Source organism: Alosa pseudoharengus, unplaced genomic scaffold (assembly GCF_046254945.1).
Source record: "Alosa pseudoharengus isolate Yale_2024_CS ecotype anadromous, Long Island Sound unplaced genomic scaffold, YU_APseudo_1.1 YU_APseudo_1.1_scf_12, whole genome shotgun sequence".
In the NCBI taxonomy this organism is placed as follows: Eukaryota; Metazoa; Chordata; class Actinopteri; order Clupeiformes; family Clupeidae; genus Alosa; species Alosa pseudoharengus.
Genome location: NW_027468587.1, coordinates 30,372,198 through 30,391,454, shown reverse-complemented (window position 1 = coordinate 30,391,454; position 19,257 = coordinate 30,372,198). Strand labels below are relative to the sequence as shown.

Below are 19,257 nucleotides of genomic sequence, written 5' to 3'. Positions count from 1 at the left end.
ACCTTGTTATCGCTGACACAAAGAAGAAAAGCCCCATTGAAGAAGTATAATTGCGACAACTACTTCTACAAAATTCTTCTGTTTTTTTCTTAGCCACAGAGGAAACAGTCCATTAAAACCGAAATAGCACCCTGTCCTACGCATGATCAAAACCACCACCCCCAACCCACACACACACACACACACACACACAGACACACACACACCCTGCAAAACAGTCCTTTCTAACAATAGAAAATGTCAATAAAGATGAACTCCATCGGTATCACAGAGTATCGTTTGTAGGCCTTTACTCATCTACTATGCCACTGACTATGCTATGATTACACTGACCCACCGCCAGTTGCCCTTTTTGTCTGCAGATGCAGGTGCAGTGCCATGCAGGCCGGGCCGAGCAGGTCACTGGTGCCCTCGTGCTCTAATCTCCCTCTGAAGCACGGCTGGCTGGCAGACTGACCGGCTGGCAGCGCGCTCTGCTCTGGGCACCTCTGGGCCATTAGAGGAAAAATGACTCAGACTGGTAGGGTGCAATAAAACCAGGCTCAGAAAATGAAACCATACAGAGAGGGCTTTATTCTGGCCCTAATTTGCCTTACTAAACTCAAGAGTGGGAGCAAGCATGGCAGAAGAAGTAATAGTGAGTCTAATAAGCTGGAAAAATGAATGGCCAGAAAAATAGAAAATCATGGGAAGACAGCAGTGTCCACAGTGCTGCCTGACTGGAGCAGAGCTCTTTTTTGGAATATATCCACGACTGGCCCACAAACAATGCTTTTCATCCATTTAACTGTGATATTCCCAAAATAGAGACAGTAGTGGCAAGGGAATATAGATGTCCTACACAAGATAAAGCATGAGAACTTAAAAGGATTTTGTTAAAAAAAAATAAAAAAAAGACAATTGGTGACAAAAAACCCACTCCGAAGATTAAGAGAGGCTTTGAGTGTGTGGGTTTCCTGGGCAACACGTTGCCGTCCTAATGAGACGATAAGAGAAGAGAGCGCTCCTTCGAGACGAGTGTTGATCTGAGGACAGCTTCCCACTGCTCTGGAGAAGGTCAGGCTACCGCTGGGCCTCAGACTGAGACGGAGACAGTCGAGGCTGCCCTGAGATATGCCTGCGGCATCTAGAAAGCGCCTCCAATGGAGCCCCAATAAGAGGAAATGAAAGCAGACTCTTCTCTGGCTACCACTGCTGCCTGTTTCCACTGTTTCCAAAGTGATTCAGACAACAGCATCCTTTTCTGTCAACTCCTTTTTTTTGCAACTATGTGTCAGCGACAGAATTTAGCGGAGCAGTGTCTACGACAGTGTGTACGCTGCCTGTTACAATAAATTCGGTTCATGCAGTTTTACTGGAGTCGAATTCCTTAAACATCAGTGATTTCACCTTCAATTTGATATATGCAGGCAAAGGCACTCAGAGTTGAAACAGAGCTATGGACAAAAATGAAAGGACCCTTGTGCAAAATGTTTCACTAGCGAATTATTATTATTGCAATGGAGTATTTACAGATGGACAAAAATGATTGTAGAAAACAACAACAGCAAATATAATCTCTGTGAGTCTTAAAATGCCAGAAGACTGAAATCATTGTATGCTATATTGTATGAAATATTGTATGAAAAGTGTGTGTGTGTGTGAGAGAGAGAGAGAGAGAGAGAGAGAAGAAGAAAGGGAGGGAGGAAGACCAAAAGATAAAGTGTGATTGTGTGTGTGTGTGTGTGTGTGTGTGTGTGTGTGTGTGTGTGTGTGTGTGTGTGTGTGTGTGTGTGTGTTTCGATAAAAATGAAATTGTAAAGCATGCAAACGTGCTAAACAAGCTATTACGATGATTGTCCACTCACCATTAATGCCCCCCTTGCCGTGGCCTTCCTTCCCCAGCACTTTGCTCTTCTGTTCTCTCTTGAACTCCTTGAGGGAGAGGTAGAGCACCCTGCGCACCACGCGCTCCTCCGACCAGGGGATGCCATCGTTATCATCCTGCAGAGGAGAGCACAGCACAGCACAGCACAGGATGAGCCTGACCCAGAGCAGTATCCCAAGGCAGCACACAGAGGAGCAACCCAAAAAACAGCTGCATTTGAGGAATGCAGAGATCCACAGGGCCATGCTAGTGGAGACAGAAATAGACAGACAGCATTACAGCAGACCTACTATGGAGAGCTTCATTACAGCAGACCTGTTATGGAGAGCTTCACCGGCCATATAGTGTCACTGTCACTGCAGTGAGGGCACGGTGACAAGAAATTTCAGGTATTCTACTGGATATTCCCCACTTGAAGTAGGCTAGTCTGGTATAATGATGTGTGTGCTAACCTTCATAATCTTACTGGAGATGGTCTAATTTTAATGTTGAGAGGATGCCAGACATGTTGGAAAATCTCTGGACACAGCTTACATTTACATTTATTCATTTAACAGATGCTTTTATCCAAATGAGGAATAACATTCAAGCTACAATGTAGATGAGGCCTGTGTAGGTGAAGACACCAGGAGCCCTCGAGACCTCACTGCCCTTGATGTGCTTTCACACACAGAAATCCTGGAGGAACTGGAGCCTAAACATAGAGGTGAGGTGTGTCTCTACAGAGAGACTACATCATCACTGACCAAACTGGTTGAGAGAGAGAGATAGAGAGAGAGAGAGAGAGAGAGAGAGAGAGAGAGAGAGAGCGAGAGAGCTCAAACGGACCCTCCCACAGATACAGTATGCAGGCATTCCACAAAGGCATGATGGCCACTTCTGGGATGGTGAATAGGTGCTTTAAGCCTATCAGGTGTCAAAGGTGAAATCGCCATAATCACGTTGAAGAAGGGCATCTGTAGGGCGATTAAAAACGTTTCAATAAGAACTGTGAGTGCCATCCTTTAATTCTGAAGTTTATTTTGACACTCAGGAGGATTTAGCCCTCAGATGTGAATATACCAAGGTGTTGAGCGCGTTAGTCCGGTTATTTACTTATTTATTCGTTTGAACTCTGCTTCCCCATAATAATAATAATATTATTTATATAGCACTTTTCAAGCACAAAGCACAAAGTGAATGATATGTGATACATGTAAAAACCCTTGAAATGCTTAAACAAAGTGAACAAAATGCTCGTACACACATTGTGAACCCAGAGGGCTCTCATATCTGTTGAAATACATATTCAGTACCTATAGAATAACAGTTCCTGGGGTGGGGAAATATATCAATGTCAAAAAGGACACCAATCCTCTTATAGGGCTCTTCCAGTGATATGACGATGGCATAATCTGTGAACAGTGGCCGTGTAGAGGAAATTAAAATCACAAAGTGATTCACACAAGACGAGATGTGTCAGATTCACCGCGGAGACAAAAGCGCACTCGGGCAGAATAAATGTGCATTTTTTAGGAGAAACAAAGGAAACCGCCACACTGTCTGCGATGAACTGTCGTGGCTAAAAATAGACACACACACACACACACACACACACTCCAGCAGCAGGCTTCTCTCATCGGTGAGAGAGCAGCAGCAGCAGCAGCAGCAGCAGCAGGCACGTGTCAGAGGGATCCTTATTACTGTAGATACTGACTGCTATCACAACACGCATGCTAGCTGTTATGATAACACACATTCCCTGTGGGCGAACAGCTTGTTTGTACAATACACATTCTTCTCCCAGTAGCGAGATGGCTCCCACTTCCTGCTCCACGGCTTTCCCCCAGCTGCTTCCCACAATTCCTGATTCTCTGAAAGCTCTTCACACACTCGATTACTTTCTCACATAAAGGGGCACACACATCCGAGTGTGCGATTCTGTGAGTGAGTATATATCTGTGTCTGTGTGTGTGTGTGTGTCTGTGTGTGTGTGTGTGTGTGTGTCTGTGTGTGTGTGTGTGTGTGTGAGGCCTCCCCTTTTTTACCCTGAGTCAGCTGGCTTCAACCAACCCAAGCCAAAATACCTTCTGGAGTCTGTTCAAACCCAGAGAAAAATAATACTGTGGGTCAACCCTACTGTACCAACAATGCAACACTTTTGGGCAATGTCCAAGTGCGGGGAGGGGGGGGGGGGCACCGGTCTCCTGTTACACTCACATATCATTCAGCACAGCCAGCGGGAGCCGGCCTGGCTGGTTAAGAAAAGAGAGAAGCCGGTTACCCCACCCCCCCTGCCCCCCCCAGCGCGGAAGGCAGCGATACACTGCGGAATTCTCCAGATGTAAATAGCCGCCGATTTCAATGGGCTGTACAACGTGTTCCTCTAAAAGACTGTATGGCACACACTCTGCTCCCAGGGAAAAAACACTACTGCATACCAGTGATTAATTACCCCCTGCTAAGAGGATGAAACTTCTTTGTCCATAAAGAAAACATTTTCTTGCCTTTCAAGCTTGTATGGCTTTTCACACATACTCAAGCCTACCGATGCACATAAAATGAAACATGGCCAGGCCTACAATCAATACATGAGCACTTCTAGACTGTTCTAAGCCACGTAGAGCCGTGGTGTTGGCAAACATACTTTCACAGTAGCATTCATCATATATATTCAGGCATGTGCTTCAAATTCCTGCTCCTTCCACAGGGACTATGTAAGCCGACACATGTTTAATTTATGAATAGCTCCATCCATTTGATCTTAAGGAACACCAAATTATAAACAAGTCTCCTTAGCCCATGAGTCACACCCTTGACAATAATGACAACTACTTTACGCCGGCGAACATGAGCATGCTTCACTCCGAGCGCCATCTTTCTTCGTGTTGTTCAGGGCTGCGGAGAGTGTGGTATGTGTGGCATGCATAACTGACCAACCGTCAACACAATAGAGACAGGTCAGTTGTTTTGTGGTTAAGTGTGGGGTCCCCTGGGCTTGGTCTTTAAAGCTCAGGTCTTTGTCCTACAAGTGAGCCTACATTGGCCCCCATCTCAAGGGCATGGGAATTAAACAGTTGATGAGATATTGCTGTTGACACAATGACAAAGAGAGATGCATGTGAAAGGGGTTGCGGCAGTTGAGTGATATAGACACAAGATAACAATATGAAACCTGTCTGTCTGTTACACACCTAACTGTGTGATCCTTGAGAGCTACATCTTGGATGTGTTACACACCTAACTGTGTGATCCTTGAGAGTTATTTTGGATGTGTTACACACCTAACTGTGTGTGATCCTTGAGAGTTATCTTGGATGTAGTACAAGAGAGCCTCATCAGCAATAGTAAATGAGTGAATGTCGCCACAGTCTCGATCCGCACCACTTTACAGCTCAGTAAACCAGAGCAAATTGAGGAGACTTTAGCTGACTGAATGAGAAGCAGCACAGCACTTCCTCCTTCTCTCTCTCTCTCTCTCTCCTTCCTACTTCCTCCTCCATAATCCTTCTGTGAGAACAACGGTCTATCTGGACCTGCTCTCTGATCAAATAAATGTAGATCACTGCTTCTCCACTGTATGGACCCTTTCAACAAGGTAAACAAAAACAATGCTTGAACATTCTATTTGGGCCCCAATCTACTTCCTCTGCATTAAGATAACATATGGAATGTTAAAAAGGAAGTCTTGTGGGGCCAACTATGATGCTGATAATGAAAATTCCATGAAAGGGTCTATAGAACCTAATGAGTGACGTTCTAATCAGAGACGCCAAACAGAGCACCTTCAGTCTGCACATGTGCATGCGTGCAGTGTTCAATGCATTCGCTGAGTCCCACGTGAAACAATCTATTTCAGCTGAATTTCCTTTACTTCGGTTCCAAAAACGGAGGTTAAATTAAATACCTAATCATCTCTGACACGCCGGGTACCCTCGGAGAATCTCAGTTTCCTGTGTGCCAACTGCAATATCCTCACGTTCTGCCTTTAATGTCCTCATCCATTTCCATGGAGTCTCCCTTCCTCTCCCAGACCTGTGCTTTGCAGAGGAGAGCCTGAACCCATGCCAGACAATGTGGTATGATTAAAACATTCACTGGTTCAGAGCAAATGAAGTCCTACACCAGCCTGGGAGAGGTATGTTTTCACTCAAAGCCAGGCCTCAGAGAGCTCGGTAAATGATTGCTTACCTCATTGCAAAGAGTTAAAATCCAGCAAAACACTGATTGCTAGGTTTCTCTTAAAATAATATAATACTTTCAAACATGGCTGGAGGACTTCTCTGTTATCACAGGGTGAATAAGGCTACGGACTGAACCAGTGAATAGCTTCCACATTGTGTCCAGTGCAGATCCTCTGCCTCATCAGAGACTCAATTTCTTTATGAGTGGCAGATGATGAGCTGATCCTCTGTGACTAACACACTTGAGGGAAAGCCCTGAGGTTTGGACTGTCTTCAGCAGCCACGCAAACGGATGAGGAGGCATTTAGGCTCACATAATGAAAGTGATACTCGCGCAAACGGCCAAACCATAATGCCCAGCGCTGACAGGGATTACATTATAATTGCTAGCAGACTAGAAACAATTTTGTGCACTTTTCAAGCAACGCTGTTCCAGATTTGCATACAGATAACCTGTCAAAGCAAACCCAATGGAACAGGACAGCTCGAATGGACAGACTTGCCTTGTAGGCACTGTGAATTGCACAAGGTGGCATTGATCCAGGCACAACCACCATCTCAATACTGCCATGTTGTTTGAGTAGGACAGTGTGCCAGTTAGCATGTATGTGTGTGTGTGTGTGTGTGTATGTGTGTGCATGCATGTGTGTGTGTGTCTGTTTGTCTGTCTGTCTGGGAGGGGGGGGGGGGGGTATTCCTCTTTGAATAAACATGCTATGTCTACGAGGTTAATATGCGAGTATCAACTGCATCGCTTCGTCACAACCCACAAACCTGACAAGAACACAAATGACTCATGTGCGAAAGACGCAAATGAGCGAACGCTGGGATCCTATTTTCAAAATCCCATTGTTAGAAATATTAGCTTATCCACTTCCATTTACAAGGATGGATCACCATTAAAAATGAATGCCCCTCTGTGACTAATAAGAAATGAAGTCAGCATAATAAGTAGACAGAATATTTTTTAGCACATTTGTTCTCCCACTGATAATTATTCTCCATTATTTATCTAAAATGTCGAGCAGTAAGTCAACTCTCTGATTTTCTACACTGAGGGAGAATATATTTAATCTACAAGCTTAAACATGCTCCTTATTCAATTATCCTTTCAATGTTTAAAATATTTTGGTGTTAAAACAAGACTATGTGGCCTACAGAATTGCAATATATGTGTCACTTACAAGACCTACCAAATCTCTTTGTATGGCATACCAGTGATGGTGAATATCACTATTACTTCTGACCACCTGAAACCTCTGGTGCAGATGAGAAGCATGACTAGAAGGCAAAAATCCCTTGTTAGCTCTTGTTAGAAGCCAACGAATCAAAATCAATACTTTTGCTTCACCCATCTGGCAAAATCCAACTTGTCCACTGTGTGTTTTTGGTCTGGACTGGGCCTGTGGGGTGGACTACACAAATAAACAACGCTCAATCTGTCCGGCTCTGGGTCTCTCCTGAGTGGCCGGCAGCTGGCCACAGTATCAGTCAAGCAGCAGATTAAGCAGAACACATCAACATTATTACACCCTGTTGGCCGAGCTCCACGGCCACATAAAAACAGAAGCGTGCGGGCAGCCGCAGTGGCGGCAGCAGCAGGCCCTAGCAAGCCTCTGCCAACATGTCGAACGTGACCTTGTTCTGAGACACCAGAGCCAGTGGCACACAGACACAGAAAGAGTGGCACACAGACAGCACCACTCTTTTTTTTTTTTGCGTGCGTGCGTGCGTGCGGTTATAGCTCCTGGGAGCTCTCATTCGCCCGCTCGCACGGCAAGGAGACAGGAATTCCTGTGAGCCTTTACAGAAGCGGGAGTGACACGCCACTTTCCTAAATTTCACACGGACATCAAGGTTAGCTCTAGAGGAGGTGAATACTTTCCACTAAACCTGAGTCTGCAGGGCCATTATGACACTCAGGCTTAGAAAGGGGGTGGGTGGTTTGTTATGGTCAGCCAGCCAACGGATTTACACAGCAAGTGGGAGAAGTCCTTCGACTGAATATTTCCCTCTGAATCAAAGTTATGTTGGCCAAAAGAAAATGCCAAGCTCACGTGATACGACGTGCATTCAAAGACTGAACAAAAGGAAGCCTATAAGGCCTGATATTCCAGCTATATTTAGTGATTGTATCTCATCTTGGATTTGTGTCTGATCTGTTTCCTGTAACTGCTAGGGGAATAGAGCTTCACGCCGATGAGCAGGGAATACTGTCAGGTTAATCATTTTTACGAGATACAATCACAAAGTAGCAGGGAGACTGCTTGTCTCTGTCAAAAAAAACACACAAACAACAACAAGCCGTATTCCAAAAACAAGTAATGAAACGCATGGATTTCGCTTTTTCAAGAACAAGACTGAGGTGTTTAGACTTGTCTCAATCTGTTTGGATCCCCACTAAGCAGCTGCTGGCCTGGCCTCACCACCACCGCATGAATGTTATCTACCGCCTGCAGTCAAAGGGTTCTGAAATGGGGAAGCGTTGACTGCGCTGGATTTCCCCCCAGCTGTGGAGTTAATTGCATCAGCTGTATTTTATCTGAATTACCAGGTGAAGAAAGCGGAACCAATTTGCTGTATAAATATGTAATAATAAGCTTTATTTTTGCAGACACAAATTGTAAAATCTCCTTTTGATCATGATGCTGCCGTTCCTTCAGAAGGCCTGGCTTGAAAAGCAGCATAATAAAACCATTCATTCTACCAGCTAATGAAATGAAAACAAATCGATGACCAGACCCAATATATGGAATGTAACACATTCAGAGAACATGATTGTCATACATTTCATCTGGGCACACCCCTTGTGGATAAAAATAAAACATGTATATGGCAAAATGTCTGCACTACAAATCTTAGCAGTACCATTTATGGCCCTTGTTCCTCATTTTACTAGCTGTAATGCACACAAAAGACAATGCCCAGGGGTCTCGCTAAAAGCCTGATTACACCACAACAGGGTTTTAGCTCACTTATCAAGGGCACTTTGTTCCCTCAGACGGCACCGTCCAAATAGTCACCTAGAAGCCAAGACAGACTGTCACGGGGAGAGCCAAGATATCACAGCCCCGCCTCCTCCCCTCCCTCTCCATGACAACAGCCACATGGCCCATGGCCTCCCAGTTCTCTCTCTTTTTCTTCTACTCTGTCCCCCTCTCTTTTTCTCTAACTCTGTCTCTCTCCTTCTGCTCCTACTCTCTTCCCCCCTCTCAAGAGCACCTATAACTCTCTACTTGCCCACACAGCCCATTCACTCGCATGGGCTTTGATGCGTCTCTTTTTTTGTCACTGGATAAAACTTACGAGTCGTGAATCTGCTCAGTGCCTCACTCTAGTGCCTGCGGTCTTCAGGCTTAAAGAGAGCAAGGAGTCCATGGTGGTGGCATTAGACTTCCAGAGAAAAAAAAATCTCTCTGCTCAGCTACAGTATTGAATGCAGCTGTGAATTTGACAGAAATGGATGGGAACTCACCCTGACAGTGCTGAGAGAAGGAAACGGAGGGAAAGAGTCTGTCAAAGCAGCAAAAAAAAATTAAACCTGTTGTGAAATATTATCCCCTGGTCCTTTGTATAGAGAGGGCGGCTGTGTGAACAAAGAGGGGCCCGGAGTGGGGTAGAGGTCTCTGAGGCAGAGTGGCAGCACAAAGCAAAGAGGGACATGCCTGGAACATGCTTCAGTCCAGGGCACATACATAATGCAGCTGCACCAGGTCTGCTTCTGTGCAGACTATAGGAAGAGCAGCGGCATAATTTCACACTACATTTACGGCAAAACAGCATCTTCTCAGATACTGATGTGGCCATTCTTTTTAACACAGTAGCCTACATGTAGGCTATATGAACGTATGAAACAAATGAAACAAGCCTAACCACACAAATGTACATAACATATACACAAATGCATACAATTAAGCTAAGCTTGTTTAGGTGCTCGGCAGAGTCGGTGTTGATCCTAGGAGTGATTTGCTTAATTAGAGCACAGCTGGACATGTCTGGGAGTGGGATGGGCTCGGAGAGATGACTGGCATCTCGGAATATTTCCCCTGGTGATTTACGTCTTTGTTTTTGGGCATTAGGAGATACAATGCTTCGCAAAAAAACGCATGTGGTTTCCCACAGCAAACAGGGAGTTTATGCTACCAGTCGTCTGGTACACCGATACTTTAGTTAGCCTCGCACACGACTACACTCTCAATTGTGTAATGACCTCTTTCTGAAACTCATAGCTCTTATTTGAGGTCAATTTAATGACAGGGACGCATATCCATAAGCACTATATCAAAAGCATTTGGGCTCTGACGGAGCATCTTTTTGCCAACTCAAAAGCCTTTTTCTGACAGCAGACAAGCTGTCACTGCCCTCTCCTCTTCTCCTTTAAGACAGGCTTTCCTCTACCTGGAAATATACTGCAAGATGAATACCTCAGGGAGAAACTCAAGGATGAACACTACCATTGGAATAAAACAGACTTGCAAGAAATGACACAACGATTCTTAGATGCTTGGACACAATGCAGAGAGAAAATAGAACTGGCTATAGAAAGGCACAAAGACGAAGACCTCACTTAAATGCGTGATGAATATATTTTCATGCCGTCCATCCAAATAGGGAAACATTTACTCACAACAACAGGATGGGGGGGCAGGGAGAATGGTTGGCCCAATATAAAGCAGAGGAAAGCTCGGGAGGGCCGTTTCAGTTATACCGTACTGAGTGCTGACGATACAACTGCTGCTGGCTGCCAAGGGGCCTGACTGGACATTACAGATTACTTTGTTAACATATATTAGGCCCGAAGACATGTGAACCGACCAGGAAAGATACATCGTCCATTACTTGGTCTGATCAGCCAAAACTGCAAGGAGCCTGTCACACAGTAGTTGCACTGTTCCTGTTCCGTAGCCTCTAACAACAGCTGAGTGTTGGAGGAAAGCCTTGCACTCAAGGATCTATGTAAACAGAACCTGGCTCAGTCCAAGCTGAGAGAGAGAGAGAGAGAGAGAAAGAGAGAGAGAGATAGAGAGAGAAGAGACTCAGGCCAAGGCCAGCAGCACAGGAGGCCACAAAGCAGAGCAGAGCAAGAGAGTAGCCTGCGCTGGGCTGGGCTGCACTGGGGATATCCCCAGGCTGTTAGGGCTGCTAACCCCAACTCCAGGGCCAATCTCTCCTGGTGTCCTGAGATGGAAAACACCTGGACCTGCAGAAGCATGTCACGCATCGCGCCCGACCAGATGAGAAGCACAGTCAGAGATGTTTCTGAGCCAAAAAAAGACCAAATAAACATCTTTGAAATAATCCTCAGAAAATGGTGGATGGTTGAGTATTGGTTATGAGAGATGAAATATACGGTGTTCTATCGCTTCCACTGTGAGGACAGATGAAATTCTCACAGAGGACTGCAACACATCTGGAAGCGTTAGGAGTTGCCTGGCGGTGTGCTATTAGACTTGTTGTAGCTCCTCTCAAGTTAGAATAAGCCAAGTGCTCGTAATGGCTATCTTGTGGCTGTGGAGGAAAACTAATCATTCTGCCTAGGTAGTTATAATCCTTTTGTTACCCTGTCCTTTAGCTACTGAGCACAACATTTAAATTCTGGCATGCATCGACGCAATGACAGCACAGTTGCCAGAATGTCAGACTAGGCAAGGCTAGGCTATTGTTTGACGATCAGATCCCATCCAACATCACAAGCATCGAGACCACTTCCTTTTTTTTTCATTTCTTTGCAGTTTCCAGGGTAGTCGAACCAATAATTCTGAGCCGCACTGGTTTCCTTGTAATTATTGTTATGTGCCATGCCCAAATGATTTAACCACTGTGGCCAATGGCAGTCTGGCATGATTAGCGAGCCATATTTCCATAATGCATGGAAATTGAAAGCGATAAATAGATGAGTGAAAATCTATGTTTCCCATAATTCAGGGCATGTGTCCCGCATTGTTAACGTGTCGGTTAATGTAGTGTGACTGGAGTCTGCTCTTAGGGCTGAGATCTCTCTGCTGCGAAAGCGGCTCTTGACAAACACTGTTAAGCAACAAGAGGAATAATGCACCACAGGTTTGACAAGTGGCCCTCAGATAAAAACTCACCCTGCATGGAATAAATCGGGGGACATAAAGAAACCGCTGAAGCGCTGAGCTGAAGCAAAAGCAGACTGTGATGCATGGAAAGTCCATACCTCCTCACACCGACGGGAGAGCCAAGACATACATTTATGGCCTGCAAGGGTCTCAGCTCAAACACCAGAGAGTAATCAAGTGCTTGTTACATGGACACTTTTAACATTCATTTGATTTGAAATCTAGATCCGGCCATTTGGACTGACAAAACATGACACAAACAATTTGTAGAAACCATTTGAATGGACAAAACAGAAGTGTTGATTATGTGACTATGTATACAGGTCTTTATCCAGCTTCAGCAACACTGCAGGCAATAGTCAGGCTCATACCTGTACAGCTGATTATGTAAAACCAAACAAAATAATTATTATCTGAATAGCGACTGAGCTTTGATCGCCACTAAAAATTCTTTCGCTGCCAACCCTCACAATAATCTGGCTGGAGCAAAGTCATTAGGTTCACTCCAGAATAAGGTTACATAATTTCTTTTTAACAACGCTTGCTTGCAATCAAATTATATAACAGCAGTAATGAAACGGTGCAGCCATTGTGTAAACAAAAACAAATGATGGGAAGGGCAATAGAAGTGTAAAGTGCTGACTGCAGCAGATCTTCCCGAGGGTAGGGCTGGTTCGATTCCGTCCACCGCAGATACACGGTTCACATGCCCCCCCTCACCAGCAATCCATACCTACTCTGGAGTATAAAGGTCACTTTTACAGGTGTGCAGGCTCACAATCTGTCCAGAGGGGCACACAGCATGCTGAACACATCTTTCTGGCTGCAGCGGCAGAATCCACTCTGCTCCGTTGACTCAGTTCAGATGGAGGCTGACAGAGGCGTGACACAGATTATAGTGATACTAGCCGAGTCAGGCCAGAGCCTGGTATTAAGTTTTAATGCCACAAGGCAACACTGTGGCCTTTAAAGAGCCCTCTGTGTGTGTGTGTGTGTGTGCATGCATGTGTGCGTGTGTGTGTGCATGCATGTGTGTGTGCGTGTGTTTGTATGAGTGTTAGGATAAGAGAATGAGAGACAGAGAGGGAGAAAGACAGAAAATGATTGTGTGTGTGTGTGTGTGTGTGTGTGTGTGTTTGTATGTGTTTAAAAACAGAGACACATAGAAAGGGGAAAAGGCAGGACGAGAGAGCAGGAGAGAGTGTGTGTGTCCCATTCAGTAGGTCAGATTCCTTGACTGGGCCTTGTCAGTTGTGTGCCCACTCAAACAAACACTGACAGCCTCTTTAAATTTGCAAAAGCCTAGCAACAGCTGTGCTTATCCTCACACATGGCAATGAATTAAGTTTTAGAGCACATGGCACTGAGTTATGTTTTAGACCACCACACTGCCGTGCAGACTACCAAAGCTCCCCCCAACCCCCCCAACCCCCGCACTTGTCATTTCCAATTACCTCCACTGCCATCTTTCTCTTCCTCTCTCTCTTTCTCTCTCTGTTTCTTAACACTGAAGACATGCTTTAACGGGTGTCTTTATCTCTGGTTTTTTACACTGTCACAAAATGCAAACAACACGCTTTGTGTGTGTGTCTATGTGTGTGTGTGTGTGTGTGTATGATCACAGGGATGTGCTTATCTGGTGTAGCCAAGTGTCTTTTTTAGCTGAGTTCAGTTGCGAAGGCCCACTTGTTCTTTCATCCACTTCTCCTTAAGCCAAGCATGTATAATAGTCTTACACTAATTGAGTTGAGGTTAAACTGCAAGGGCTGAGGTGCTTCCGAGAGCACAGTCACACTAAAGTCCACTGTGACTAGTTGGGTTCTTCCTCCGAACGTACACTATGTTCGGGACGACACAGGTATTCTTTCACTTGGTCCATCTGGATTCTTGTGTTCACCTGCCACATGCAGCTTTAAATTGCTTTCCATAACTTGGTTGAAAATAAAAGAAATCCATAAACAATTCCTGATTGATCCACTGATTTGACATATTTAGTGAAGCACAGTCCTTTTGAGTGAAGTGATCATGAGATGTGACTCACCACAGTATTTACCACGCCTTAACTTTCTACACGCATGCAAACAGAGCAATGTAAAGCACCAAATAAACTCTACAAAGAAGTTGGAACAGGAAATATTTCAGATGAACGATTTCAATGGCTCATTCGCTTTGAAAAACTGCATGGTAGGTCAGGCCTACTGCAAGGCTTTAAGGTATCAAGTCATAATACATTGATCCACCTTTTCTCCTGAGTTTACACTGAATCACTATGTCACTAAATCAGCTCTGTCATGTACATAGTCCAGTTATATTACATATTTCCTTATTGAAATACTAGAGTATCTACCAGAATATCTTTTATCCTCATATTTGTCAAACAAATCACCCTCACCATGGTGTTCTGTGTGTGGCAGTGAACACAGTTGTGCTTATCACGTTGCTGACATTGAGCTGAACTAGTCTTACTGGTGAGGAGACTTTGGTTACCTTTTCTGTTGGAGGAAGCATATAGCTTCCTCCAACAGAAAAAATACTGGGCCATTACTGTAAAGTGCAGCTAAAATTGTAACTGTGTGAAGTCATATCCCTACATTACAGAATAGGAAAATGAGAACAATGACTTCAACTCTATCTTAAGGCCTCAAATGAAGCGTCCTGATCCTGAGGTCAATCACTAATTTTGGTTCCAGCAAAGGCTACATTTGATCATATTAAAAGACGGTTCCAGCACCTAGGCTATAAAGTGGACATCCAGCTTTCTAAACGAAACTGACATGCTTAAGACAATCCAACATAAGCTACATTGGTGTCTACACCACTCTGAACTCAGTGACCGTTTTGGGTTCACCAAGATATCATAGTGCTTCGATAACCAATTGACTACAAAAAGACTGCCAATGTAAACCGGGTTAGTAGTCGCGAATGGCGAAAGAACCCGGAAAAGCCAGAGGCGAAATGTGGCTGCCTGCGTTCTGAGAATAGCAAACAAAGCGATTCTGAGGTCAACTACAGATATTCTTAGAGATCCGTTTCACGAACACACCTCAATAAACAGACGTATTGCCCCATTTCTGAAGTAATAATGTGCGTCCAATAAACAAGCAACTCCCATCTGGTTGAAGCCAACGCTTGATAGATAGCCTACGTCTAAGAGCATAAACAAATGGCAAATGTGCTTACATTAGGCTAATATTTCTAATGCATGATTCTCGGGTGATTTTGGACAGGCTATTTCTAAGTGTAAGCATTTAAAGGCACAAGTTAACACCATGTTCCAAGCTTTTCAGAGAGACATTTAAATCAAACGCACACTTACAAATTTCTTTTGAATGATATTCCTCTTGGGTCTTTCCCTGCTCATTCTGCAATCCAGATTGTATTCGCTAAAGATTGGGTCGCCACATTAATTTTGATGTAGGCTACTATTTATGGTTCCGTTGTTATAACACGTGATAATTTAAATCCCGGGTAGCGATATGGCGAGGTAGACCGAGATTGTTTTATCCCTGTGTTCGATTCTGCAGAATCAGAAATCGCTTAACGAAGATTCCAAAATATATATCCAAGAAGAGGAAAACCCGGTTCAACCAGAAAAATCACAACGGCATAGCATATCCACGATAAAGCATTTCAGGATCTTCCATTAGGCATACAAAAAGCGTCGTCAATCCTCCAGAAAGCGCAGCCCCGCAATCGCAGCAGTGTCCCCCTTGGTGGTTATATATCGTTAAATGTTACATTGTGTCGGGGTAGATGCTATAGCCTATATTTCGGTTAAAATGAAGTCCAGAGTTATTTGCCCGTTGTTATCAGATAATGTGCGAACTCCTCGGCACCAGTGTTATTACGAACTGCCCGTGTCTTTCTTCGGCAGCACAGTCCTATCACAACCCATGACCACATTTCGCGGTAACTTTAAATGACTGCAACTTTACTGTCGACAATAAAATGCAAAAACACTATACCCAATTTGTAGCCTTTATGATGACTACCTATATTCAGTAAACTAAGCGATGCTGTGTAAAAGGAGAGGATAGGTTATTTTGTCGCATATGCGGTAGCCGAAAGATATTAAGAACCAAACATGAACATTCTGGATTGTTCAGATATCAGGTTACTTCAAACAGGTCAAGTGCCGTCAGTAAAGCCAGTTTGCAATGCTAAAAGCATTAGTGATCAAAGGCCTTTTCCACAAGCAGAAACGTTGCTGTCCCGGTGGTCTTGTGTGCTTTATATCAAGTTGCAAGAGGGGTAGCCTAACTGTAATTTACTTCGCTTGCGAGGTAGCCTAGCACTTCGTTCAAAATAGCGCATGCAGGCCTTGTAGCATGACTGCCAAGCTCATATTGTTACACGGTGACCTTCCTGTGAACAGTGGTCTAACTATATTCTATTAACTAGCCTACACAATTCAGAAGATATGAAGCTCATCAAAATGTTTCAGTTGGGGTTTTTTGTGATGCAATCTTCAGACAGTTTGTGGTTGGATCTTGCCTTTGAGGCAGGGCAGGCTAATACCACAAAAACATACAGCACAACTGACCAAAAAAAAAAAAAAAAAACATTTAAAGATAAGGGCCTGGAAAGAATCATTGAAACGAATGGAACATGCACACAATGGCATTGTTGTGTAAAACTTAATATATATTTGAAATATTATATAAATTATAACATATTTTTAAACAAGTATAGAGTAGGCCTATATATTCCAAGTTTATTATGCCTTTCTCATTCCAAGCTTGAGATTCATGAATTGAAGAGGCAGATTTACCCAACTCTGTTCGGGTGGTTGGGACCATGATAACAATTTCCCCTTGATATACTGGGGCAATATGTCAGCAAACTATACATGTCTATTACAATAATAATATCTTAAATGACTCTCGAGTATCACAGATATCACACAAAATATATGAGTTGTCTGCTGTTTTTATCTTTTTGAATGCCTTTATAACCTTGAAATATGTTTTTAAATGTTTATAAATGTCCAGGGAAATGGATTGATTAAATCAAAACAGCATCTTACCAACATGTTTTTCTTTCAAATGTTCCCAATAACTGCAACATGAAAGAAGAGCAAACATCTCTCTTCATTGACACCAAACATAGGCAATCATTTGAGTCAAGTGTCCCCATGCCCCACAATAACATTGGAAATACTCACATTCTGGCAATGTAAGGTCTGGCAATGTTTCAATCCTTTATAGGCCTAGTTCTAATTAAAAGACCTCCATTTTGAATGAAGTGATATAGCCTATATTAAAGGTGCAGTCAGCGATTGTACAGGAAGTTGTGTTTGTTAACATTATTAGCAGACACTTTTCCCCCTAAAACAATGTACATTACATTTTAACCAAGGACCAAAGGAAACACACCTGGAGGTAGCTCACCCCTCCCTTCAGTATTTCCCGAGAAACTCAACACAGGGTTTCATTTTTGTTTGAGGGATAGACTGCACCCAATTTGTTTGTTTCCAGTTCTTGGGGCCTAGTGGGCTGCCTAAAGAGGCCGGCTTTCTTACAGTGCACTCACTGAATGGGCAGCTAGCAGGTGTTGAGATGATTGCTGAATGTGACAAAATAAATGTATTGGCTTGAAATCACACATGATCACTGACTGTGCCTTTAAGCATGATTGTTATTACGGTCACATTTCATTGATCAGTAAAGTAACAAATGGACAACTGTAGAATTCCATTCCACTGACACAATAGTTTAATGGCTTTGTAACAAAGGGGACCCCCTTTTCTAGGGAGAGTACCAACCCTAGTGCAATCTGAGTCCTCAAGGATTATACCAAGCCCCTCTCCATGGTAATCTAAGGATTATTTCTAAAAATAAATGCTTAATTCAGCCATGCTGGCACAGGGGATTGGGGAGATGTGGAATTCCTCCACTTATCTCATCTGAATGTACAGACGGGTCTGAACCATATCTCTCCATCCCGCAACATCTGCATGTGGCCCATATAGTGAAGGGGTGGTTTTGCTGAAGAAGATGGAGGTATAGATTCTTAGATGCAAAGCGAAAAAGTAATTTAGTGTTCATACAAGAAAGGGGAGCACTTTTTCCATAATGCACAGCATTGCAGAATATTATCCTTTACGCCTACGGATATTGTAGGATGGGTGTTTGAGTTTGCATTCAGGCCAACCAACGCTGTGTGTAAATGACATCTGTTTAGTTCTAGTACTGGTGTATGTCTGATGTCACATGATGTCACACTCCAGTAGTCTGTGCTCTGTGTGTTCAGTGTTGAGACAGGGGAGGCCCCAAGGGAGACGTCTCGCTTTTTAACACTCCGAAGTGACTAATAAAACTCTCTAATCCCCACTCCCCTTTACACACACTTTCTCTCTCTCTCTCACACACACACACACACACACACTCTCTCTCTCTCTCTCACACACACACACACACACACACGCACACACACACACACACACACACACACACACACACACACACACACACACACACACACACAGCTAAACTACAAAAGTTTTTGTTACTGTTTTTTACAATTGCTAAAACCCTAAACTCCATTCTCTGAAACAAATTATCAATTGCCAGAACACATTTCTTGTTCGATCACTCTTTTGTCAAAACCATAAACAGTTTTCACATATAAAACACAATTTGGAGATCTCATAGACTCTTTTTGCAAAACTCTTTCATTGTGATGCACTTGTGATGCATGATAACCACAAGTGGCAAAAGAGAAACACAAAGAAAGCACAAATGCTACATGTTAAACACAATGACTCAAAATTGATCACACTTGTTTCAAATTCTGTGACACAACCATTATAAGTTTGGAGTGTAAACATGCTGCTGAACAGTGCAGGTTTAACAATGGACACAAACTATCAGTGAGGCATTCAGAGTACACTAGGCTGTAGACTGCAATACTTAACATTTACAGTACTGAAATGCCTGTCAGTTTTTCACAATTGTGAAACCTTCCACCCTTTTCTCAAAACTGTAAACACAAACCCCCATACTCAATACTTTATTTTCACTGGATTTACAGTAAATGTTGAATCCACTGAGTTATGAAATCTTTTTGCGTTGTTTTGTTTTTTAGATGCAAAATGCAAAAATTACTGTAAACAATGACAATTTCTCCTGGAGCTATATGAGCT

At 43.5% G+C, this 19,257-nt stretch overlaps 1 protein-coding gene across 2 annotated transcripts in view; it reads right to left on the bottom strand.

Annotated features, from left to right (window-relative positions):
- The window catches only part of jarid2a (jumonji and AT-rich interaction domain containing 2a), a 38,757-nt gene extending 22,716 nt beyond the window's left edge, over nucleotides 1-16,041 (bottom strand). Inside the window, exons 1-2 of one of the 2 annotated variants that reach the window (XM_076280772.1) lie at nucleotides 15,430-16,041; nucleotides 1,848-1,983 (exon numbers count right to left, since the gene is read on the bottom strand). In XM_076280772.1, coding sequence (XP_076136887.1) covers nucleotides 1,848-1,983; nucleotides 15,430-15,474 — 181 coding nt within the window. In that variant the 5' untranslated portion in view covers nucleotides 15,475-16,041. The remainder of the gene's footprint in view (nucleotides 1-1,847; nucleotides 1,984-15,429) is intronic. The other variant, XM_076280773.1, reaches the window with a different exon arrangement.
- Nucleotides 16,042-19,257: the final 3,216 nt, after the last annotated feature.